The following is an 11,051-nucleotide window of genomic DNA, read 5'->3' as shown; positions in this document are numbered from 1 at the left end:
CTTTTTTTTTAGATTTCACTGTGAAGTTTTTTTCTTTTTGTCTGATTGATCTTATTGACCCTTTATGCGAATTCCATAGCTTATTAGCATTAATCTCAGTCGTATGATCGAAATGAAAAAGTTCTTTAAGTTGCTTTGGGAATGTGTGCGGTTGCTACTCCCTGTGAGAAAGAATGCAGGTGATATATAGTTAAACGTGTGGAGTAAATGTTATTAAACCATTGACATTTGTTAAATACAATTAGTTGGGTCGACTATTAAATCTTCTCTATAGATTCTATTGTTTGGTAAGCAAAATATCCATTAAATTCTGTGCTCATTCAAATACTATTCAACTGTGACTGACTGATAATCAAACGTCATTCTATTCATGCTTTGTAATTGTATGTGTTTTTTATTGACCACTAAGACAGCACAATATATTACACAATAAAATGCGCATTACCAGAATGTGGATTGTCTTAGGCTATGACACCTTTGTCATGAGAGGTTTCTAACAAATATAAGGAAGGCACACAATTCTTATCCATTATTAAAGTACTGTACTTTCTTGTGTATAAGCCGTGGTTTCAGCACAAAAAAAACCCCTTACCTCCGGGGCTCCTCGCACCTCGTCTTCTCCCTGTGGCTTCACCTTGTGCCTCGAGCTTCACAGCTTCCTAACAGCGTGGGCAGAGGTACATCTATCTTCTCTGCACGTATACATATTATGATGCCGCGTCTCACCACCTGATTACATTATAGAGTGTGTGCACAATCTGGAGGTGAGTACAAAGTTTATTATAAGGGGGCACTACAGAAAATTTAATAGTAAATGGGGTCTCTGCTGGACACTTAATTATTAAGGGGGTTTCTGCTGGACATTTAATCATTAAGGGGGCTTTGCTAGACATTTCATTATTAAGGGGAGACTGCTGCTAGACATTTTATGATTAAGGGGAGACTGCTGCTGGACATTTTAGTAAAGAGTAGCCCCTGCATTTCCCACACTAGGCTTATACTCAAATCGATAAGTTCTCCCACTTTTTGTAGCAAAATTATGTACCTCGGCTAACACTCGAGTCAGCTTATATACGAGTATTTACAGAATTATATAGAATAATGGCTGTGCACCATGTTGATCATATGCAGTCAAAGTTTATTGTAGATATAATAGTGTAAAGTAGACGTACCGACCCCCCCGGGCCTTTGTCAAGAACAATGTGATTTTAATGTTGTGCATGAAATGAGTTAGTGCACGCTGGATCCACGTTCTTTTTTTCTAATGCAATCAAAGTTTATTGTAGATATAATAGTGTAGTAAGTGGTGATAGGAGAAATAGGTTTACACATATTTACAAATGGATGATATTTACAAATTGATAATAAATGACTGATACTAGTAAGATGTGACTATACAAACTGTAACCCAGCAAAGATACTTGCTGAGTGATAATACAAAATTTATGCTACATAGGATTGGGGTAGACTGGCAGACTTAAATGTGCTATCCATCTATTGAAGCATTATATACGGTCTCAGTTTTTCTTTTATCTGTACTGAATATATGAAGTGATGCCTTATGAATGAGGCTCATGTGTACATTTAAAATCAGATTCTGGAATACAGATGTGGTCACAATGTGATGTAATTTCTTTATTCCACAGTGCTCAGTGTTTACTTTGTGTGAACATTTAAAGATATATAATGTACTTTATAAAGTCATTTACATTATATTGGCAATCATCTAACTCCGTATTGTACTTATGTGTCCCCAAGGCTTTGGCGTTTTATTTGGTTTGACATGAAATAAATTGATTGGTAACATCCAGCACTGAAGATGGTTTCAACAATCTGTATACTTTACTAAAAATAAGGTATTTTACTAGATGGGTGAGAATCAGAGATTTTATTAGCCTGTTGCTTTTAACAAGCTGTTGCTTGACTTAGTGGATAGGACAGGTGCTATGTGTTGCCTCACTTGTGCTTATGATTGCAGCAAAGGGCGAACATGATATCTGTTCAATAGAAGTTAATTGATGTTTGTTTCCTTCATCTAATTGCCTTGTTACTGCAAAACAGAATGAAATCATATTGGACCTATGCCTTGCTGCCTTCATGGAAACATATAGGGTACACGTAGTGTAGTGTACATGTTATAACACTGCATTTAGGCTACTTTGTCAAAGACCCAGACAACCTCTTTAATGTGAAGTTAAAAGACAGAATAGAAAAGATACAGTAACTAAACAGTTAATTCATTGATTTAAAAAGTTTAATTATCAGCTTAATTTGATAATTGGTTATACACACAAAAGAAAATTCTTAGAAATAATAACATAACATTACATATCCTTCTCCCCTGACTACGGTCTATTTCTAACAATACCAGATGCTAAAAATATATAGATATTTATATATAATACTGTACATACTTGGGAGGAGCATTATATTTATATTCAGCCATTCATATTTTGAGCAACAAGATTAATTATATGGTGACTCAAACAGATTATGCAAATCTATAAAACATCTAAACCCATGAATTACTGTATATCTCATTGCAGTATTGAATACTCTCAATATGCAGTGTATGTTTGATAAAGACCCAATTTAATAACATTTTCCCAGCACATTCTCAATATTTCAGACCTCATTACTAAACTAGATCAAGAAATGAATTTCCATTTGAAGTTCTATAGTCTTGTCTCCGTTTCAATTCTTTTTTTGACTCAGATGTGGAAAACTGAAATTCTAATGCATAGACTGTGTATAGAAGTTTATTTTTCTTTTTCATGTATTTTTTTTGTTTTGCTTTATAAACACATATTGCTAGATGTAAACTTTAATTAACGCTTATTGAGTTAGAGTATAACTGTGCACATTAACGGGGTTGGCCACTACTTTAAACAAAAGTTACTTTTTTACCCATATATTTTAATTCGTTACAACCTGCAAAATATAGCTATAAACACATATTCCTATATGTAAACTTGAAGGAGTTATACTTATTGAGTTTATATAAGTATTGAGTGTAGCTCAACATTAAAGGAATTGGCCACTACTGTACTACAGAAGTTTACCAGGGTGACTACAAAGTACTAGGATAGGATCACCCACATTGTACTTACCCATTTAAACATTCTTGGGTATGCAGACGTACAACCACTAAAAAATTAGTGGAGTTCACTAAGGGGCACCATATTGCCCCCTTGATCCGCTGAAGGTCCGCAGGAAGGCCAAGAGTCCCTCAGCAGGCAGTTCACATGATCTGTGGCTTCAGCAAACTGCATAGAAAGTTTATTAGGGTAAATAAAATATGGATGACCCTATTAGGGTCTTTTACTTACCCTGTTAAACTTTTGTGTTGGTCAACTTCTTTAACATATGCAGTATGTATATTTATTTAAAGTTGTAATAAATAAATTGACACAGAAAGGTATAGAGAAAACTTTCCACAGATTTAGAGATGTACACCTTGAAGAAATACAGTTTGAGTGTTGCATACTACAGTTACAGTCAACGAGTAAAGGTACCTCCTGGTTTCTAATGAGTTATTTTCTCATTAAAATCTACATTAGCTCTTCCTTATATAATGGGGAATCATTCCATCAATAATAATATTCTTAAAAACAGTAATAAAGGGTGTGAAACTGTTTTAAAAACTACTCGGTTTAATCTAATAGTTATCTACAGTTGATACTTTCAGTAACTATTGTTTAATCAAGTTAACATTTAATGTGTTACTGAAAGTTCCCTAACGTTCTCATAACTTAGTGATCCATTTTGTAGATCTTTTAATATTGAATATTTGATTATACGGTACAAAGAGTGCAATTGATGCCAGATTAGAGGAATTTGGGTTGGGTTTACCTTTAATGACCTTATAAACCAAGTTACTATACTTACCACACAATGAATACAATAAAGTTTAGTTCTCTTAAAAAGTACTTGCTGATTTCCAGAAAGCAGGAAGGTGAGGCAGCTGAGGAGGTGTGTACATTATTTAAATGATGTTGGCAATTTGATCTCCCAAAATCTGTTGTGCTAATCTCTTCTTACTGCATGCTGTGTAAGGGAAAAACTCACCGGTCTTTCATGCTGTGAAATATGAAATCAAAAGAATACGAGGACCATCAGGATGTCATTAACAAAGGCCAAGAAAATGAGATGGTGAGTTATTTTATTTGTAAGCATTCTCTATTTCTCTATTTGTAAGCAAATTGTCACTGATGTACAGTGATGTACACTGTACCTTTATCAGTATATCATCTTTCTTATGTCTTCATCTTCTGTGTTCATCTATAGTTATCAGCGTTACAAATAATGGTTCTTTCAGAGTAATTATCACAAAGCAGATAAATGAAATTGCGTGTTATTATTATGATTTATATCATGATTTGTACAAAATCTAACATACAACTACACTCCCAGGGGGCGCTTTAGGGCATATTGATGCACACACATTTTGGTCTAAAACACATAAACCAATGCTTTTCTTTCATATGTATATGCAAGATACAAATGTATAGATGATATAGATGGCTCTTTAAATGTTGATAACATATTCACAGTTTAAGTACTCAATATAAGATTGGTGGGAACACAATACCCACACAGCAGCTTATATTCATACAGTAGATATAAAAGCTGCTGTTACTTTAGTAGCTGCTCAGCTCATCCACTACAGATCTTCTTATTCTTCCTGATCTATAAATACTGGATCATCAGTTACCCTGCAAAGTGCCAGACACTCTTTTTTTTTTATTTTGCCTTTTAAGCTTTATAGAAATGCTGAAGGGCATGGGGTGGGGTTCAATAAATTAATGTTGTGAATGAAAGACTTACAAAGGAGTGGGAACATATCCCTGGAAATCATTCAGTGATCCAGTCATGACTAACTGCCAGGAACATATGAATAAAAAGTAGAAGCGCACTCTCTTAAGAACCTCCCGCTGTTGATTAGGTTAGTTATCTTAATGAAATTTCCTAAAATTTTTGTCTCCCCTTCCCTGCTTAGATTAGAAATAATTAGTTTTCTTATCTTTTCTGCTTTTATAATGAGGATGTGAGTATTAAGGAAGTCTGTTTTTGGCACATAGATACAAATAGCATACTGCACCATCTTCCTTCTTCATCATATTTAAATTCTGTTACCCTTACTGGTAAGTTCTTGTTTATTAGAATTGTAACCCCAACATTACCCTTTTAGCCGGAGTTGTAATTTCTTTCACATTTCATGACCCAAAGGGCAGGTCCTTTTCCACATAAGGAGCAAGTATGCGCTAATTAGGACAAGTATTCAGATCAACCTGATAAAGGGGTGTCCTGTTTCAGCAAATAATATAGGTTACAACAATTATAACTTGTTTGTATCAATTTCTCATAGTTTCCTAGATCTCTACTTTCCTTTATTCTATATAAAGCATATATGTGTATTTTCAGTGGATAGAAATCTGTCCATGGTCACTCAGGTGACCATGGATTTAATTTAATCTGTGTGATATAACAATTCATGCACCTGTGTGACATCACATGACCAGGAACACATTTCAATAAATAGGAAGCAAACATAGAAGCTTTCTACAGAATGACAGCAAGTACAGCTCCAGAAAACCATGAGAAATTGATAGATAGAAAGATAGATAAAACTTCTATTAATCCTCAAAGATGAAATTCTCATTTCAGCAACATGTAAAACTAAATATAATACACCACACATTAAGATTACATTCTATAACAAATACAACTAACATCAACCCCACTAATAAGTACCGCATGATATAGAAAGTATTGGAAAATTGAAAAATGTATTTGATGAAATTAGAACACTCCTTTAACCCTTTCTCTGCTAGGAGTTTGTGGAAATTTTGGAAATCATTATTTGCCATCAAGTATTACAATTTTCACAATTACCAATAAAGCCAAAATTACAGCATAATGATTTATATTTTAAACAAAGAATTGATCTACAAATCATATATTGTCTGAAAGCAGATAGCTCTCCCATTTTCAAAACTGCATTAAAGAGTTTATAGACATAGGCACCATCATGCAATTTTTATTCAAATAGTAAATGTTTATTAAAATGCATTCAAATTAATTTCATGCCTAAATATATGCCCCAAACTGAAATAAATTGCTTTGTACCTCCTAAATATAAAATATGAACATGTATCCAGTTCATAGATACCTCATAGGCATATGTTTGCATGAATAAATCATCACTTTACCAAAATTTTGTTTTTCATCTATACATTTTAATTGGTTACAACTAGTAACATATAAGGAAAACACATATTAACCCCTTCCCGCCGCAGCCCTTTTTCGTTTTTGTGTTTTCATTTTTCACTCCCCACCTTCAAAAATCGATTATTTTTTTTTATTTTTCCATGCACAGAGCTGTGTTATGGTTTATTTTCTGCATAACAAATTAAACTTCAAAATGGTGGTATTTAATATTCCATGGCGTGTACTGGGGAAAAAAAACCCTCATTTGTGCCGTATTCTTGTGGGCTTGGATTTTACGGATTTAACTGTATGCCCCAAATTACATGTCTACTTTATTCTTTGGGTCGGTACAATTACAGGGATACCAAATTTGTATAGGTTTTAGAATGTTTTCATACATTTACAAAAATGGTGCTAATAACTTTTTAATACTTTTTTGTGTATGGAGCTTTGGGAGGTATAGTTTTTTTGCGGCATTTTTAGGACTGTATAACCATTTGATGACTTTTTATAGAATTTTAAATTTTTTTTAAATGGCAAAAAAGTGCCATTTTCGACTTTGGGCGCGATTCTCCGTTACAGATTTAAACACAGTGAAAAACCATTATTATAGATAGATCGGACATTTTCGCACTTGTCGATACCTAATGTGTTTATGATTTTTACTGTTTATTTATATTTATATCAGTTCTAGGGAAAGGGGGCTGATTTGAATTTTTAGGTTTTTTTATTATAATTTCTTTTAAACTTTCTTTTAATTTTAATTTTTACCATTTTTTAGAGTCCCTAGGGTACTTTAACACTAGGCTGTCTGTACGATCCTATCATATAATGCCATACTACAGTATGGCAGTATATGGGGATTTTACTCCTCATTCATTACAATGTGCTATCAGCTAATAGGTTAACCCGAAGCAGCCTCGGGTCTTTGGCAGACCCGAGGCTGCCATGGGGTGCGACAGTGGCACAGGGAGCGAGGAATCTCGGAAAGATCTTTTTGAAGCCGTGGGTGGTGATCAACGGGAAAACAATGTGCAGCAAAGACTTACAGCCTGTGAGCCCTCTCCATACATCCGCACCTGGCATGTGACGTAGTATTACATCACATGTCGGTAAGGGGTTAAAAAGTAAATACACCCTTAAAACCAACACCAACCAACTTGGCAACTGCAGTTTTATTAATTAAAAGTTGATAGCCTGTAGCTTGTACCACTGTAACAAATACAATTTTTTTTCCAAAATATTAAAACATACATTTCTGCATAAAATTCATATGAAGTGGAGGTTTCATATGAACAGGGATGTAAAAATAATTGGTCAAAGTGGACAGATTTATATATACTTAGATCCAGAAAGTAGAAGTCTGCCACTTTCTGCTGTTTGTCTTTTAAATGATCTAATTAAAAGGAAATCTGCTTTTAATGGTGAGAGGTACATTTCTTCTATTTTTTGGATCTACTTACCTGTGTCACTTTAGCTGTTAAGTTGGATACTATCAAATATACAGGAGTCCATGGAGTAAAGGATAGTTCCCCTATTGGTTCACAATCTTTCTAGTTTGATTACAGAGATTTATACATACCTCAATACAATAAGAATTTACACTCCCAAAAATGCTAAAACAAAAATGAAATGTTTTTGATGTAGAAAAAACAATTATTACAAAAGACTAAAAACTAAATCAGAACACCGTAAGGATAAAACTGGAAAACACAGAACCAAAGTTTAGTTCAGCAACCAGCCCAAGTCCATATTAGGTAAAATGATCTGCCCTGTGACACCACTGCACCAGCCTTTTATCAACCCCAGGTTATTGCAACTGAAGCTGACTTGATCAAATCATCAGCAACCCAGCTTTCCAGAGATGATGGAAAGCTGGGTGTTCACAAGCCTTCCACCAGAAGGTCATGACAATAATATTTGGTTATAATCCACAAATGTCTTAAAAAATATGTAGCACAATCTACCATATATAAAAATGTAACTTTATATTAATATTAATTTTACTAAAATATGTATAATCCAGACAACAAATAAAAAGTATTGTGTATACTCAAGTATAAGCCAACTTATTGACTAGGGAGAGAAATGCAGCTGCTACTCTTAAACAAAATAAGATGCCTTTATTAGTAAAATGCCCAACAGCAGCTTTACTTAACTACTAAATTGTCCAGCAGTGGCCTCCTTTCACTAGTAAAATACCCAGCAGTGGCCTTCCTTCACTGATAGATGTCCAGCAGTGGTGTCCCCTCACTAATAATATGTCCAGCAGTGGCCCCCCCCTCACTAATAAAATGTCCATCAGCGGCCTCACTTCACTAATAATATGTCCAGCAGTGGCCTCCTCTCACTAATAAAATGTCCATCAGCGGCCTCCCTTCACTAATAACATGTCCCAGCATTTATTTGTCCCAACGGATATGCAAATGCCCCAAAATAACTCAAACATATTTAATATTGTGTTGATACGAGTTATAACATACTGCAATACAAAGTAAAAATATAAAGAAAGATATTGCATATTATGCAATCAAAGAATGTGACATGGATGAAGTAAATGAATATGAAAATCAATCTATAAATAAAAAAGACCAATGTAAAACCCAGTGATTTACACAAAGATCAATTGTCAAAAATATCAGAGGAGTATTTTTCATACGCAGGCGCTCACGTGCCGCCTGCATATGACAGCCCTGTTGCCACTCCGGCGAACAGCCGGATACATGAAGTGGCTGGAAAGAGTAGCCTCTGAAACTTATAAAATAAATTATAGACAAGCATGCCAAAAGGTAAGTAAAGGTAAATCTTATAAGATCATCTTCAAGCTTGATGTTGATGTTGTACCATCCATTGTTGTTTGAGACAAAGTAGACTTAAAGGGAGACAACCACAGGAAGACAACATTAGTGAAAACAAATCATAAAAAAGCAAGACTGAAATGTGTAAAACTACATGTTGACAAGCCACAATGCTTCTGGGACACATGAGACTGAAATTGAACTTTTTAGTAAGGCACATCAGCTCTTCACAGAGAGAAAAATAAAGTATATATTGTAAAAACGTGGAGGAGGCTGTGTTATGTTTTGAGGCCCATGCTGAATCTGTCACAAGGTGTCTTGAATCTGTGCAGGGTACAAAGAAATCTCAAGACTCTCAAGGCACTCTAGAGACAAATGTGCTAAAAGCAGTGTCAGAAAGCTTGATCTCAGTCACAGGTCACGGGTCTTGCAACAGGATGATGACCCAAAACACACAGCTAGACCCAAGAAGGGCTAAGAGGAAAACATTGGGCTATTCTGAAATGGATTTCTGTGAGCCCTGGCCTAAATCCTATCGAGAATCTTTGGAAGAAGCTGAAACATGACGCCTGGAAAATGCACCCTTCAAACCCCAGACAACAGAAACAGTTTGCCCACGAGGAGTGGCCCAAAATAACTGCTGAGAGGTGCAGAAGTCTAATTGAAAGTTACAGAAATCATTTGTTGCAGTGACTGCCTCAAAAGGTTGTACAACAAAATATTATGTTAAGGGAACCATCATTTCCAGGCCTGTTTCATGAGTGTTATTTTTTAAAATTCTGTTGAAGCACGGTTGTAAAGCAATGCCTGCCTTTCATTTCTTCATTTTCATAGAAATTTAATTTATTTTTGCTTTTGTTAGATTTAAGCTGCTTCTGTGATCATTGTGAGTTTTTCTTTCATTAATCAATGGGCACCAACAATTTTGTCCACATGTGTATGAATAAAATCTTAAACATACAAAAGGACAACATGACCCCAAAAACCATATGTAAATTAAAACCATATTCAGATTAATATCATTGTATAGTGCAGGAGGTTTTACATATTTACAAGTTTATACTTTTTCTTGGTTGAAGGAAATTTTTGGCTACAGACTGAGTATTCCATGGATTATCTTATGTGTGATCGGCTATCTAATTTCCGGAGGCATGCTTCTGCTACTTTTTTATTGGAAGCCTGAATGGAGTGTCTGGGCAAACTGTGTACCTTCTTCTTTGGAGAAAGCCAATGTGGTTTTACTTCGATCAACAGTACGTAGTGTTATTTTTTTTATAAGTCAATATATATATATATATATATATATATATATATATATATATATACACACATATATATATATATATATATATATATATACATACCATATATATATATATATATAATATATGTATATATTCATATATATGTTATTATATATCGTAAGTGAACTGTTTTTATTGTTTATAGGATGATACAAAGAAATATACCAGGAAGAAGGTTCGTTGGCTAATTCTGGATAAATTTGCAGATTCATTTGGATCACAGTGTTCTGTGATCATGGATAAAAATTCAGTACTAAATAAAGCTATAAGAAGGCCTGATCTTAAAGTAAGTAAAGATAAAAATGTAAAAGAATTTTCCTTGAGAGTAAAATTCCCATATATGCTTTGATTTTTATCTTGTTTGATTGTAATATTTGTGAAGCATTTTTGATAAATATCAGGTCATCCATTATTAACTTCCTCACTGAACCATAGGACTAAGAATCATTGTCTCAAATGCACCATATAATATTGTTAGGATAGGAAAACCTACAAGAGCCCCAGTGGGGGCATGTACGTCTCCGCTATTCACACATCGCTACTTCAGTACAATGTAGTGAGTAAGGGAGAAGGCAGCAGTGGTAATAAACTACTTCTACTTTCTTCCCAGGGTCTCCTGCTATCTCTGACAGCTGGGGCCCCAGTCTTGCTCGTGTATTTCGAGTAGGATCAGGGGAAACTGCATTGGTGCTGAAAGACTTCGTTCCACGATTGGCCCCTGTATAGACTGACAACTTAT

At 34.6% G+C, this 11,051-nt stretch overlaps 1 protein-coding gene across 2 annotated transcripts in view; it reads left to right on the top strand.

Moving 5' to 3' along the window:
• Positions 1-515: 515 nt before the first annotated feature.
• Positions 516-11,051, top strand: part of LOC140122125 (probable cation-transporting ATPase 13A4) — a 56,809-nt gene continuing 46,273 nt past the window's right edge. Inside the window, exons 1-5 of one of the 2 annotated variants that reach the window (XM_072142618.1) lie at positions 516-764; positions 1,759-1,856; positions 4,057-4,152; positions 10,088-10,261; positions 10,458-10,598. In XM_072142618.1, the coding sequence (XP_071998719.1) occupies positions 4,090-4,152; positions 10,088-10,261; positions 10,458-10,598 (378 nt within the window). In that variant the 5' untranslated portion in view covers positions 516-764; positions 1,759-1,856; positions 4,057-4,089. Of the gene's footprint in view, positions 765-1,758; positions 1,857-3,984; positions 4,153-10,087; positions 10,262-10,457; positions 10,599-11,051 lie in introns of those variants that run through there. The other variant, XM_072142617.1, reaches the window with a different exon arrangement.

The sequence above is a fragment of the Engystomops pustulosus genome, chromosome 3, assembly GCF_040894005.1.
Source record: "Engystomops pustulosus chromosome 3, aEngPut4.maternal, whole genome shotgun sequence".
Lineage (NCBI taxonomy): Eukaryota > Metazoa > Chordata > Amphibia > Anura > Leptodactylidae > Engystomops > Engystomops pustulosus.
The sequence above is the reverse complement of the archived record's forward strand: the minus strand, read 5'-3'. Positions and strand labels throughout refer to the sequence as shown.